This window comes from Glossina fuscipes, unplaced genomic scaffold, assembly GCF_014805625.2.
Source record: "Glossina fuscipes isolate IAEA_lab_2018 unplaced genomic scaffold, Yale_Gfus_2 0, whole genome shotgun sequence".
NCBI classification, from domain to species: domain Eukaryota; kingdom Metazoa; phylum Arthropoda; class Insecta; order Diptera; family Glossinidae; genus Glossina; species Glossina fuscipes.
Genome location: NW_023998414.1, coordinates 2755347 through 2770685, shown reverse-complemented (window position 1 = coordinate 2770685; position 15339 = coordinate 2755347). Strand labels below are relative to the sequence as shown.

The 15339-nt window shown below is 29.4% G+C and overlaps 1 protein-coding gene across 3 annotated transcripts; it reads left to right on the top strand.

Moving 5' to 3' along the window:
- Window positions 1-1328: 1328 nt before the first annotated feature.
- Window positions 1329-15085, top strand: LOC119635284 (zinc finger protein 436). 3 transcript variants are annotated; one of them, XM_038030025.1, is made up of 10 exons: window positions 1330-1872; window positions 5166-5459; window positions 7332-7436; window positions 10187-10319; window positions 10431-10525; window positions 10616-11085; window positions 11231-11430; window positions 14488-14516; window positions 14617-14772; window positions 14892-15085. In XM_038030025.1, exons 1-10 carry the CDS (start codon window positions 1834-1836, stop codon window positions 14922-14924), a joined length of 1554 nt encoding a protein of 517 aa, XP_037885953.1. In that variant the 5' UTR covers window positions 1330-1833; the 3' UTR covers window positions 14925-15085. The 3 variants fall into 3 exon arrangements, with proteins under 3 accessions (XP_037885970.1, XP_037885953.1, XP_037885961.1); XM_038030042.1 differs by lacking the exon at window positions 14892-15085 and having other exon boundaries at window positions 1329-1872; window positions 10616-10836; window positions 14617-14864; XM_038030033.1 differs by lacking the exons at window positions 7332-7436; window positions 14892-15085 and having other exon boundaries at window positions 1331-1872; window positions 14617-14864.
- The last annotated feature ends 254 nt before the right edge of the window (window positions 15086-15339 follow it).

Below are 15339 nucleotides of genomic sequence, written 5' to 3'. Positions count from 1 at the left end.
CATACCGAGATTATTATGCTTGCGTGATGTTTTAAGTAAGTAAATAATAAAATATTCAATTTTTATTACTTACTTTTTTGTTCAGGCAATGTTTAGCTGAGAACAGCTGTTAAAAGTAATTATAATTATGGAATGGTTAAAATTGTATTTACTTAACCATTTTTCATATTAACGAATATTCTTTTAAGTTGTGAAAAATTTTATATAATATTAATTATTTCCTTCTTACCCACAAACTTCCAAATTATTTCTAATTCAGAAGAAATTAGTGATATTACTTAGGGTTTGGTAAAAAGATGAAGTTCCTTTCTTCGACTAAACTTATATTATAGATTTAAAAACGCGTTTTCTCTATAATAAATAGCTTTCTTTTTTTTTCTTTTTCACACTACAGCACTGTCAACTGCTTTAACTGTTAATAACATTTTGCTTTTATATAGATTAAGAGAATTGAAATATTTTTGGCAGAATAGAGTACGCTAATGAAATTTGCCTATGTATGGGATAATTTTACCGATTATCTCAGAAAATCCCAAATTATAAGTTATATAAAATTGAAATAATTGAATTCGAATATATTATGGGAACAACGTAAAACAAATTACAATTCGCTTTCATTGAATATAAGCTGGAAATATTTTGTACTTATATAAGCTGTATTTCTTTCTAATCCAACTACATCCAGTTTGAGGAATTTATTTTCAGAAACTTCATTTTTTATATATATACAAGAAATGCAATAACGGTCAAATCATACCACTTTAAACTACTTTTATGATTTGTTTGAGAAGAAGAAAAGACATATTTTGAGGGAAAAATGTAAATAAGATTTTCTCATAGGTCTCAAAACTGCTCAGAGAAATAAAATTAAAACACAATAATCGAATAACAGTAAGTTGCTTTATAATTAAACGAGTTTAAACATATAAAAATTTTTCCTTGGAGCCACAGGAGAATTCGGAAGCTATTAATCTTATTGTCTGCTATTACAGATTTTTTGTTATGGATATTTCACTTGCGTAAAATGCTAAACGTATTTCATTCATTTGATGGTTTTATATGTTTTTTTCGAAAAAAAAAAAAAAAAATGAGAAATGCAGTCAATTGATAGGCGAGGCCAGCAAAATTTTATATACTATAATATAAATTTTTATATAATAATTTAGTATGGTTTAGTTTTTTGATCCCTATCTAATCTGCTTTTTCGTTGAATTCTTTCCCCTAACATTACTTTTAATCCCGAAAGCGATATCAAATTACGTCAACTTGGCAGTACTGTAATGCATAGAAAAAAAATTATTATTTTGATTAGAGTCAAGAAGTTTTTTCAAACAAATATTAAAAAAAAAAAAAGAAAAAAAAATGCTAAACGCTCAACATAAACAAACCCATTAAAGAATTTTTAAGAATTCATAAAGAAATTCTAAAATTATACAACGAATTAAAAAAATTGAAATTAGAAAAAATTTATTAAAGTTGCAAAGCGTGTTGGGACAAGCATAGCGAGCAAAACGTCAAATCTCAGAGAATAAAAAAGAAATTATGAAAAAACTAAAAAAAAGTTGCTCTGCTGGCCAAAAATAATAAGGAATTGTGCGAAATTTTTTATGTTGTGTTCGTTTAATTGCAATTAAGGGCATAGTAAAAGCAAAAGAATTTTTTTATGTAAATTTTTTTTTTCGTTTCACACCACAAGACCTCCCCCGGTGTTGAAAGCCGAACACTTAACGTAACACCGGGAATAGTTATGGCGTTGTTTTAGACACACGAGATTCTATATGATTTGTGCGAAATTTGGAATTTTTAAATTTCTGCTCATTGTTCAAAAAGGACATGGAAAGCATTTGTAGATTGTGTTTCCAACCAGCAGCGGTAAGTTTTATAACATTTTGCACAATTTTTTTTCTTTTTTTGTTTTTTTGGTTAGAAAATTCTTGTACTTATTGGGGGGAAAAATAACAATTTGCGCGCGTCTTTTTTATGATGGGGTTTGTTTTTGCAGTGAAAATGTGTATTTTGTTGTTTTTATTGATTTTCTCCTTACTATATAAACTAAGCACAGTAGCATCAGCAGGTAGGTAGGCAAGCAACGCAGTTGTACTATTTAGTTTCCCCCCATAGATTTTTCATTAGCTCTAACACCATTTCAACTATACAACCGAAAAGGGTGCGTGAATTTTTTTACAATTCAACTATTAACAGTAATAGTAGTAGTAGTAGTAGCAGTTGTTGTTGTTGTTGTTGCTGTTGTTGTTGTGTATTAGATAGAAAAACGACCGTTTATGCACGCACACAATGAAACATATACGACAGGAATTCTTTTCCTAACTTAAATAGTTCGGTTTCAGCTTTTTCTCACACAGTTTAGTACAGTCAAATATATAAAAAAAAAAGTGCAACTCTGTTTTATATATATACACATAGGATTTTGCGGAGAGGAAAAAAGAGCGTGTATTAAATACTCGCAAGAGAGTGAAATTATAACATATAACTGTTATACTCTATACTCTGAACAGAGTTAATTTATCACTGTGTTCTTAAGCAATATTTTGTATTACTTAACAAGGGTTGTTGGTTAGGCTTTTTTTCTTGCTGCTTCTACATTTAAAGGATATTAAGAGTGTTTATGTTATACGGTGCGGTTTGAGTGTGTTGTCTGTTATTGTAAGGCAAAAAAAGAAAAAAAAAACCCAATAGAAAAAAAAAAAAACCTGGTAAAGCGACAAGTGTTTGTTACATTAAAAAAAATATCAAATATTGTTTTTTGTATCTGATAAAGGTAATATATATTATTAACATTGAGTTAAAGCTTTATTTAATTTCATATTTATAATTAAATTTTTTTCTATAAATTCAGTTCTTTAAATTTTTTCAATTTTCACAGTTTTACACATACAGTCCGTTCTTCCCATCCTCTATATAGCCTTTACCATAATAAACGGCACAAAAAAAAAAAAAATAAATAAATAAAAAAAAAAAAATAAGAATAAGAAAATGAAAATGAAAAAGAACTCTTTTGTATGAAAAACAAAATAAAAATATACTAGCAGTGGCGTTCTTTATGAATGGGGGTTACTTAAGGGTGATTGAAAAAAAAATTTGGAATAAATATATGGAATAGTATAAACGATAAGGACAAATGATGTATAGTATAAGAGAAGAAGAATTTACTACTTTTGGATAATTCTATAAAAAAAGAGCACAGCTTGGACTGTATATAAAAAACAGAAAATCTTCTTTTGCAGTTTAAATAGTATTTTATGTGTTAATACTGCAAGAGAGAAGAGAGATGTAGATCAGCTCAGATAGGGTATATGTGTTGATTACCAACTAATATCATTGAATCCGTAATGATGCAATCATTTACAATATTTTAATATTTCAGAATCTTAACAAAATTTTTATAAAGTACTTTTTACAATTTTTTTTAAATCAAACTCTCAATTAAATCACTACTGTATTCCCATGGTCTTAATTAATTAATGCTTTACGACAGAGAGCATGATTTATTTGCAACCTCGATGTGAAACTAACTATAAAAAATTTTGGAAAAAAATTGTTGGCATTTAACGCACTAGATTCAGTTCTCGTCTTAGACCAAAATCTACAGATAAAGTACTGCTTATTAAGACATATAAACGAAAGACTTGCTGCAAGCTAGTTTAAAATATTAAATAAAAAGCAAATACATAGAAATTTTTTTATATTTAAACTTAAGAAAACTTATGCAAATTAGATGAAACATTAACAAACAAATTTGAAATTATAGTTACAGTTAGGGAGAGCACACATCAATGCATTAGTATCGTAAAATGTATTGCTAAATAGGGGTCTGTCACATGGTCAATTACACTTTAATGTAGCTCTCGGATATACCTATATACCTATATAGGTGGTAAATTTTTATGTACTACGGTGTAGCGTTCGTTGTCGAAAGTTTTCAAACTCCGACGGGCAAACGGCCAAGATGAGATTAGAATATATATATAGACCATTACAATTTATTGTATTACGGAACACATTCTACGAAAAGTAATAAGAAAAAGCGGTTGATGTTGTTTATAAAAAATCTTTTTATTATAATAGTGAAGTTGGGGAACAGATTCTGCTTGATAATCATTCGTAATTTTAAAACTTAAGAAGAAAATATACACGTTGCTAAGCAGAAAGAACAAATTTAAGGAATTCTTAGAAGATAACACAAACACCATTAATACTATATCGGTCTAGGACCCTAAATTATTTCACTGACTTTCCCTTGTTGTTAGTCTGTGGTGGAGAAGGGTTAGGCTGGCGAAAATTTAGCACAAGCTGCACGAAAACGTGTAATAAGTAACCAATAGTGAGTGATTTTTTTAAAAATCAGTATTAAAGTGCCCCGGTTATTGGGACAAGGGATGTATATTAGTTAAGTGAAATTTATAAATGATAATAGGAATTGTTCTTAATAAATAATGGGTAGATAATGTAAGTTGAGAGATGACTAAAAGAGTTTTCCCTTTCGTTAGCTACGCTCCTTATTCCACACCATATTACTACTCGTTAGCGCGCAATGTTTTTTTTTCTTTTTTTTTTTTTTTTTTTTTTAATTTCATGTGTTTCGTTTTATATTATTTGTTGATTTTTGTTGTTGTTGTTTTTCAGTTTTGTTGTCGTTATTTTTTAAAGCTGCCTCTTTGCTGTGTTTAAACACCGTACAAAGTAAAGAAGCACAAGCGAGGGGTATAGAGATGTAAAGATAATAAAAAAAAAAAAATGAAAATAAAAAAAAAAATAATAAATAAAAAAAAAACCTTACAATAGTTAGTTGGCTATGTGCGGAGCTAGCAAGAAAATAAAGCAGCAGCAGGCCAGGCAGGCAATCAGTGACTATATTTCTTCATTTTTTTCTTACTTTTTTTCTCACAATTTTGTTTTTTTTGTTTTTTTTTGTTTTTGTTATTTTTTGTATACAACAACGAGCTGCCTAAAACATTTTTTTTTCTGGATATTTATTTATTCTTCAATTTTTTTTTTGTTTTTTTCGTTTTAATATCTTTCTCTCTGTATTTTCTTATGCATAGGATGTTTCCAATATGCTTGAAATCGCTTGAAATTGTTTCAAATTTAATGTATGTATGATAAGGAATAGAAGAAATTCTTTAATTCTTTCCGGTTCTTTGCAGTTGTTTCAAGTCCCTGGTTATAATATACCCACCTGTGTTAAGTGCTCCGAACATTTGACCAGCACCGGTAACGGCTTTTATCCAACTGTTACCGGAACGACGGCCACACAAGCGGCAGCAGCCGTAGCTAGTGTAGGTGCAGTGGCCACAGCTGTAGCGGCGGCAGCAGCAGTTAATGCTGCTACTACTAACGGCACAACCACGGCCAGTTTAAATCAACAGCAACAACAGCAATTACAACAATTGCAAAACGCTGTTAACGAAAATTTACAAAATACCGAAGAAAGCGAAGAGGTAAGTACTGGCGGATTTATTTTTAAATTCCCTCAAAATTCTTATGAAAATGCCTTTTTTTTATTGTTTTTTTTTTTTTTTTTTTTTGTTTTGCAATCTTATTCAACTTTTTCTTAAATCTACAAATTGGATTTCTTTTGTGTTAAAGAAAAAATTTTTTTCGTTTTTATTATTTCTCATTTTCATTTTGCTTTTGGCCTTATTTTCGAGATTTTGTTTTCATTTCTTTTTTTTATTTCTTTTATATCTTACTTTTGTGTGTCTGTTCTTACACCCAGTGATGTGTACAGTAAACCCAGCTTAAAAGTTCTTTACTTTTTTAATTAACCTAAATTTAGTTGAGTCTTACTTAAAGCGATCTATGTCCGTCTGATTGCAACACAATCTTGCTTACGGTAAAAGCATTCGGACACACTTTCGCATTCAGAATTATGTGGGAAAAATTATGGCCTCCTCACACGTTCAGGAAATATTATTCATTTTGCCAAAAAAGTACCAGGAAGAATATTATCAACTTTTGAATAATATCGATTTACTTGATCAAAAAATTTAAGCTTTAAGCTTTACAATGCCCATCCGAACTTCTTAGGTGAAATAATGAAAAAATCTCTGGGAAATATTTACCGGCGTATGAGCTCATGCAGTAACGCAGTAAAGTGGCCGCTAACCAGTGATCATTATCCGACGTTATCCGACTACGAAATTTGAGTAAAATACGGTAAACAGCGGAATAGGTCTCGAGATTCCATTCGAAGTCTATTAGAGGCATCATCGCTCTATAGATAGATACGTGAAAAATCTGCTTCTAATTCAATATTCGCGTAAAAGCATAGCATGATGCATAATTGGTTATAAGGCCTGATTGGCAACTTTATTAGCATTAAATATGTGAATGAGTTTTAAAAGTGAATTTTCAAAAATATAAACGAAAGCCCAAAAAGGGAAAAGTTGTTTAAAAGTGGGACTTTTGTCGCTTTGTCTTCTCGAATGAATAAAGCAAAAACATCTTAAGGTTAAGATGAAATTGATTTTTTTTTTTTTTTTTACACTCATTGAGTTTTTTGACCAAAAGGCGATCATCTTCGGGAAAACGCGATTTGAGACAATCGAATCTGTGTTAGGGCCACAATTTCTCACCTGAAAATGTAATTAATTTGTAAAATTTGCTTTAATTATTTATTTATTTATTTTTTTTTTCATAACTCTTGGTACTTTTTTGATGAAATGAAATTTTTGGCAGAAATCAGTTTATGATGATATAGTTTTTCTTATAGTTTCGTTGCCATGCTTTCCGCAAAGGCAAACGTTTATTTATTTATTTTTCTTCAATTTTTTCTTTTGAAAATATTTGCGTCTTTTTATTTTTGCTAACGTTTAATTTGATTCAATTTTGTTCAGTTCAGTTGAGTTCAGCTCAGTTCAGTTCAGTTCAATTATATTCAGTTTTGGATTTTTAAGGTCAGATCCCACTCTGCAAAATCAATATATCCCGATAAACTTGCAGGTATAAGATTTCTTTTTAAAATTTAACAGCATAGGTGGTGGGCAATTTTTGATAATTCGGCTTACGGCCGAATAGAAACCCTTTCCCTCTTGCTCTTATACTGTTTTTTCCCTCAATTAAAAATTTGTATACATATATATATGTAATGTAAAATTTAAGAAAAAAAAAAATAAAAGATAAAAAAAATTCACTTGTATTTTTTTTTTTTTCTGTTATTTATTCTCTTTCTCTTTTTCTCTTTAAAAAAAATAATACGAAAAAAAAAAAAACCAAAAAAAAAAAATAAAAATAAATAAATAAATAAAATGTGTTATGCACCCACCAACCATCTCACTTACTACACACATCATATTACATTATAATCGCAGCCGCAGCGTCAAACGCGCCGTCCTCGCCAGAACGGTATTAAAAACAAATTACAACAAATCACCATGTCCTCCTTCGAATTGGAGAAGACCATACAACAATTAGATGTACATAAATATTTATATATATAAATATATATAAATAAAATACATAAAATATGAAATATTTTACAAAAACACTAAGCGACGAAATGTAAGCTTAAGTGAAAACGAAAAAGAAAAACGAAACAAATGTATTAAGATTAGAAGGAATCCCTTAGCGAATGATATAATATATATATATATATATATATATATTTTTTTTTTTTTTTTTTTTTTTTTTTTTTGTGAAATCCATATATTCAAGCTCTTGCTAGCGTCTCCGAGAATAGGCGGATGGATAAATCGTTAAGTAATGGAGCTTATAATTTCAATATCTATGCGCCGCCTGTTAATTAGTACAGAAATAGGAATAGAAATAGAGATAGAAGTATAAATAGACAGAAGGTCACATTGCTTAGTGATAGTTAAAGAATTTTTTTTTTTTTTTTTTTTCTAATTGATATATATATATATATATATATGTAAGGGGAAAATGTAGCCGTTTTTATAAACAATTTAAGAATTTATATCTAAATCTGCGCGCATTTATACCAATATATAAATTGATTTTCTGAAAAGAAAAAAAAAAAGAAAGAAAATTCCTTTATATTTTGTGTTGCTTATTGGCCCAACCCAGTGTGGATCTGACCTTTTTTACATTTTAAAACATAAACTTCAGCACTTTATCTACGGAATAAAAATTTCATAAAAACTTAACGAGGTCTTGAATATATGTTTATGTCTTAATAACTGAAAGTTAAATGAAAATTGATATAATAAGAATCATGTCTATATAAATTTTCTTTAAAACTTTATCCCTCAGATATCATCCATCCGTTCACTAGTAGGTGATTTTTACAAAATAAACTTTTTTTTTTTTGAAATATTGAACTTGCATGAGATGGATGGATCTTCCTTAAAACTTTTTGTTCAGCTGTAATCGCATCGTGCGTACAAAATTGTGTTTAAAGACGACGTAAGGGGGATTATGTTCATATGTATATACAAGGCAAATTAAAAAGTTCGCCGAGGCGTTCGTTTTGTTAATCCATTATACCTGTTGAGAAGAGGGAGAGACAGAGAGAGAAAGAAAGAAAGAGAGAGAGTGAGTGAGAAAGAGAGAGAGAGAGAGAGAGAGAGAGAGAGAGACAAAGAAAGAGAAAGAAAGAAAGAAAGGAATTTTTTTATCATATTAAAATCTTCAATTGCGTCATTGTAGGTAGATCTCGTTAAGTCGCTTCCTTGAGCTGAGTCAGAATTCAACTTGAAATTAATTTTCGTTTTGCGAAAAAGATCCAAGTGTTGAGGTATGATTGTTTGTTGATTAAAATTTAATAAATGCTAGAGAGTTGCTTTTAAGTTCAATTAGTGCCTCGAATAAGGGAATATAGAGAACAAGTGATACCGATAAGTTTGTAAAAAAAAAATTGACCCTAGCAACGAACGTAAGCGATTTTTTCCTACTTTTTCGTTACTATTCCATTCGTTATTACTCTGTCTCGAGTTACGGAATCAATACTAATACATACATAAAATACTAGAAGAGAAAATAAATTTGAATTATTTTTTCATTGAAAATTGTTTTTCGATTTTCATTTGTAGTATGTACCTTTGTCGCCTATATGTAAATACGCCATATATAATGTAAATATTTACATGCAATATCACTGAGCTAATGTTACAGTCAATCAGAGGACATCATCTTATTTGCAAGTGCGCGGCAACAGTTTGAAAAGTATTATAATAGATTGGTGCACAATTATCACGCGTTCTTGAACACGACTTATTATGAAAAAAGGAAACGTAACAATTCAACAGGAACATGACTGATCAGGAATGATGATTAATCGGGAACATAGTCACCATCTACGTTTTGATCTCCTTGAGACTACGAGCGATGGTTAAGACTGGTTCACATTGAAATTGTCGGCCAGCATTCGAGTTGTCAAGCTTTTGTCGCAAGCCTTCCACAGCTGCCAAAATTAGTAATTGGTCATCGTAATCCGATGGTCGACTTCCTCTTTGCTTATCTTCTAAGCTAATCTATCCCGAATTGAAACGATCGAAATATTCTCTGCATCGACTTTCGCTGATTGTGTTTGGTCTCACCGAAAAGTTCGTTAAGATCGCGAAATGACTGCCGGTACAGCATCAGACGGCGAGGCGAATATGAATATCAGTACGATTTTTGACAGGCACTTTTCTAACCTGGAAGTAGAAGATTATTTTCATTCACAAAATTTATAAAATATTGTACGTGAAATAAACGCCTGATAATTATCCATCAATTTATTAGGTAGAAAAGAGAGAGATTTATTTTTGTATGGGTGCAGATGATATTGAAGACCAAAGTTTAAAGAGAATATTGCCGGTTTTTTCAACAAACTTGTTATTGTCCTTGGAATCACTTGATTACGCTCCGGTATCAACAACGTTTTACATCTCTACGCATCGAATTTGTGGCAATTGTTCGAAAGCTTAGTTTGGAACGAGAAGAGTAGGCAAAAATCTAGATATTGAGAATACAGTTTAGTGCAGCGAAAAGCTGATCTCTTTTATCTCTCTTATTCAAATGTGAGCTTTTCATGGGTTTCTTCGCGTAGATTAGAAATGAAAAATGAAATCTTTTTAAAAATGTTTGCAAATTTTTCTTCGATTTAAAAAAGTGAAGATATAATGAAAAATAGTTAAAAAAAAAAAAAAAAAAAAAAAAAAAAAAAAAAAGAAGACGAAGACGAAAAAGCAAAATAGTTTTTTAATTTTCCCAAATTTTTTAGGTGGATTTAATATTTAATGAAGAGGGCTCTTGCCCTCTGTGCAATAAAACATTTTCTCGTAAATCTTCCCTTTCAACGCACATACGGAATCATGCCATCGAAAGAAAATTTGTGTGCACTTATTGTCATAAAGGTAAGGAAGGTCAACGCAATCTCCGAATTTTAAATTTTGTCTTTTACTTATTTATTAATTTTTTTTTTTTTTCTCTCAAATATATTTATTATATTATTGTTCCACTTTTAGGATTTACTCAAGCGGCCAATTTAAGAAACCATGAACGCATACACACCAACGATCGTCCCTACGTATGTGGTGATTGTGGTAAAACGTTTACCCAAGTAAGAGAATAATATGGGGCATTTTTTAATTAATAAATGATTTTTGATTTTCAATAAATGCTTTTTCTGTTTATTTTATATTCGAAATAGATCACAAATTTAAATAATCATCGTCGTTTGCATACGGGTGAACGACCTTTTGTATGCATCGAACCGGAATGCGGTCGTTCGTTTGCTCAGGTTACAAATCTCAATAATCATATGAAGACCCACCATAAAGTTCAACAATACTGTTGCAATCAGTGCCCGAAGAAATTTACGCAAGTCACGTCGCTCAATCAACATTTGCAGGCACACGCCGGCATAACCGGGTACTATTGTCCGCGCTGTCCGGAAAAAACCTTTAAACAACAATCGCAACTGCACACTCACATGAAATCGCATGGTCTGGCCTTTCCCTTTGAATGCTCGAAATGTGATGAGAAATTCTTGCAGCAAGCCCATCTGGACCAGCATTTAAAAATGCATGATGAGTTTAAATTCAAATGCAATATATGTCCTAGTTCTTTTAATCAGGAATCGTTGCTGAAAAAACATGAGCAACGTCATTTAGAGGGCAGGTGCTGGCAAGAACTTAAGTTCGCATGCTAACCCATAATAATTTTTTTGTTTTGTTTTTTCTTCTGGAATAATGATAACGAATTAAAAAGAAATTAATTTGCAAACTTTTTCTCTTCTTTTCGAAACTTACTTATGTGTTTACAGATACATCGCTTGTCCTGTGCCCAATTGTAATGAGTCGTTTGCTGTTCGCCAACATCTCTCCAAACATTTGTTAAATAGTCACTCGCACACAGAGCTGCCGCCGCCAAAACGTTCGAAAAAACCAATAACTCTGCAACCTCCACAACCTCAGCCCGTCACCATGATCGGTCAGCCATTGTCGCTGCAACATGCGCCACAACGTATGTTTGTAAAAGAAGAAGATAATTAAAAATCACACAAGCAAATAAGCAAAATACGAAAGAATAGAGATTTTTTAAACAATTCTTTTGCCCCTCTTTCGTTCATTTCTTTCTTTTTTTATGCGTTCCACTAAATCTTACTTAAATGTTTTCATTTATTCTTCAGATATAATACATTCATTATATATGTATATAAATAAATATATATATATATAATATAAATCTGAACAATAAATGAAAATATACATATATGTGTATATATGTAGGTATGCATGCATGCGTATTTTTAAGGTATATACATATATATATATATATATATATAGGTGTATAGGTATATAGGTATATATATATATATATATATATACGCTTTCTTATTCATTTACAATCTCCAAAATTATATAACGGGACCCCATACAGTATATAAAGTTGTAAGCACTTTTGTCCAAGTTTTCTTAATTTATGTAATGAGGTTTTCTTCTAATTTTCTCCATTGCCACGCAGATGTGTAAGGGGCTAGATAAGAGTTGCCTTATAAGTTCCTAGGAAAGTGAAGTTGAACCGAATAAAATGGTTAAGAAATCCGCTTAGAGTTCAATTACTTCAATTCTCCGAACCAAATATTGCTGCTTTTAGTCAAGGCAACCAACCGACTGATTACAGAAAATTCAATTATTATACACTGGCGGATGAATTTAGTGCAGTTTCATAGTTCAAAAACTGCCACGACTCGTCCGTAAATTCGCTTGTGACGGTTAAACCAAGTTTTAAAAGAAGTTATAGTTGGACGAAGGAGAGAATGAGAAAATATTAGACGTGACAGCATGTTTTATAGAGAAGATTATTAAAGTGAAAAAGTGGCAAAGCGGCTAAACAACAAAATGTCTCTTTCGGTATAATGTGTTGTGTGATAGGCGGTTGCATTTGCTTTATTCTTTTATCGCGTGAATAACATTTATTTTTTCTACTTAATACTCTTTCAAATATTGATGTTTTAGTTAAGTGAATTGATGAACTGTTTTAGAAAAGTTTTCTTTCTATCTCTCTATATATATAAATTTCTGTATATATGTAAGGGATAATGGATGTACGTATGGGAATAAAGGCATCAGAATCTATTACTATCCACCTCAAGCAAATATATATGTGAAAAGAAACGACTTACATTTTACTTTCATCATTAGATTCCATTAGAATAGCACTTAATGTAATGCTTATCGTTTTCCTTAACTTCATTAACTGAATGTACGTAACTAATTTGAGATCTCCAGTTCTCTATGTCAAGGCTGAACAAAGAAAATAATATTCATTATACAATGATGCATTGTATCATTAATATTCATAACATCTGAAACGGACTTGTGGACTTGCATTAATTTCTATATTATCAGTGCTCTTAGATTTCACTCAAAGGTTCTTTTTATTTAAAGTATTCTTCAATTTTTATTTTTATCAAATTTAACCAAAATTGAAATAAGTTTTTAGGAGTTTGATTCCTAAAATCATTGGCTTCTGTACATGGCTTCGAATATTTTTTGATATTTCAACTCATTTAAGTAACAATTTTAATCTTTGACATCCATCCTGCACTCTGCTTACATATTATTCGCTTGGGCATCCAACAATTTTTGTTAGATTGTTTTCCCGTATAAAAAAAAAAGAAGAAAACTATGAATAATTGATTGAAAATTCTTTATTTTTTTATTAAATTTTTTCTGTCATTTTTTTTTTTTTCAAGCACTTTAAATAAATTATGAATAAATCATAGGTAGGTTATTATCTAATCTTTCTACAGGCCATGACATAATAACAGATGCCATTGCAGATCTAAATAACTTATATGAAAATTGAATTTTTTTTAATTTCTATTAACTCTCAAGATAATAGTATAGAATATTGAATTTCATTTCATTCAGTAGTAGTAGTAGTAGTAGTAAGTATACATATACGTATGTTTTAATTTAGTATCTGTCAACTACCTCTGGTCGTTACATATGGAACGTTCAGACATACTATGGGATATATAGGCATTTGACTAATTTGGGATAATATATAATGGATTATATAATAGATATGATAACTGAATGAATTATTTATGTAGCGAACAAGATAATATATTTCATATTCAATTGGCTTGAGATTGAAATGTGATTAAATCTTTTTAAATGTCATAGGAAATCGACATTCCTCACAGGTATAATCTAAAAATTAGCCGGAAGCGTTCGCAATAGTTAGAGCATTGTAAGGGCATGTAATGACACAAAAATTGCAAAAAAAAGAAAAAAAGGAAAGGAAAAATAAAACTTTTCAAAATATTTTTTTTCATATATTACGACTTATAGCTTGATGATGGGTCATTTGTCAGACTTATTTCAAAATTTACATCAAAAAATTGTTGTAATCGATTTTTTGTTGCAAGGTAGCCTATGAGTTTTATTTAAAATTTCTATTTTATATATGTTTGGCATTGAAGTCTAGCCGATCCGTTTTATATCTATTATTAAAGCCTGGTGTTTTACTACATGGATTCTTCTGCTTCTATATATATTGATTCATTTTAATTGCATTTGTTTTTAATTTTGTCATGTTTAATTATAATTTTTTCAAACTGTTTAAAAAATCTCTTTTTATAGTAATATTCAAATCAATGTAAAGTTTTTACTGTAATTTAATTTTCTTAATTTACCTAAATTTTTCTAACACTATTGATCAAATTAAAAAAAAAAAAAAATCATAACTCTTAAATTTTCTCCATTAAATTAAGTAAAATTTATTAATTTTTTTCAATATTTTCTTAAAATTTCTTTCCTTTGTTTATAACCTGCTTTTTATTTTCTTTAAAAACAAAAAAAAAAAAAAAAATAGAAAAACATATTTTCTTTATTTTATTTCCAATTTTAGAAAAAATTCTGTAAAATTTTTATAACAAACAAAAAACTTTTCTCTTGTCTCTCGTTTTCAATGCCTTCTTCTACATACATATTTATTTAAATAAAAAAAAAAAAAAAAATGAAAAAAAACAAACAAAAAAACATTAAATTTTTGCAACCATTTTATTAGGTGGTCGTCCTCCTAAAAATAAAAATAAGGTAATTATTTTATATACGCTTATTGGAAATTTACATTAAAAAAAAAAAAAAAAATAGTACAAAGAAAATGTAATAAAATTTTTATTCTTATATAATTTAGAATGCTGTTAACAACGTTAGCGGTTTATCTATACCCCAGCAATTAAATCAGCATCTGCAACAACAGCAACAACAGCAGCAACAACAACAGCAACAATTGTTACAGCAACAACAGCAGCAACATCAGCAACACTTGGCGTTAGTTAATCAAACGAAAGTGCGTTTTATTCCTAATAATCAAATTAAATAAAAATAAGTTTGTTTGAGAAATTATTTCTTTTAAAAAATTATATTACAATTTAATTAATTCTCAATTAATTTTAAAAATTTTTATAGAATTTCCTTGAACCATTTTTTAAGTTGTGCTAACGATCGGATTACAAACCCTAGAAATAAACACATATGAAGAAATAAAATGAAATATATTAACTTAAATTTCTTTAAAACATATCCTACACAGCCACGAAATATTTATAGAACAACAACAACAACAACAACAGAAAGAAAAAAAAAAACAAGAAAAATATTCAAAAATAAAATAAAATAATTTTATTGTATATAATTTTAATTTATATCAACAAAAAAAAAAAAAAAAAGAAAAAAACCAACAAACAAACAAAAAACAAGAGCGCGATATTTAAATTCGGCTAAAGCCGATTACTTTGCATACTCATTAACCACATACATTGTAACATTTTACAAACGAGAAAAAAAAAAAGAAGAAAACAAACCCTCATATTTAACAATTAATCGGGAAAGCATACATCATTCGAATTTTATTTGC

What these genes read in the sequence shown, in the direction of transcription:
- LOC119635284 (XM_038030025.1), top strand. Translation starts at nt 1,834, where the DNA reads ATGGAAAGCATTTGTAGATTGTGTTTCCAACCAGCAGCG. An exon ending in AGACCATACAACAATTAGAT is followed by an intron (nt 7,437 to 10,186) that starts GTACATAAATAT and finishes CAAATTTTTTAG; the next exon opens with GTGGATTTAATATTTAATGA. An exon ending in CAACGTCATTTAGAGGGCAG is followed by an intron (nt 11,086 to 11,230) that starts GTGCTGGCAAGA and finishes ATGTGTTTACAG; the next exon opens with ATACATCGCTTGTCCTGTGC.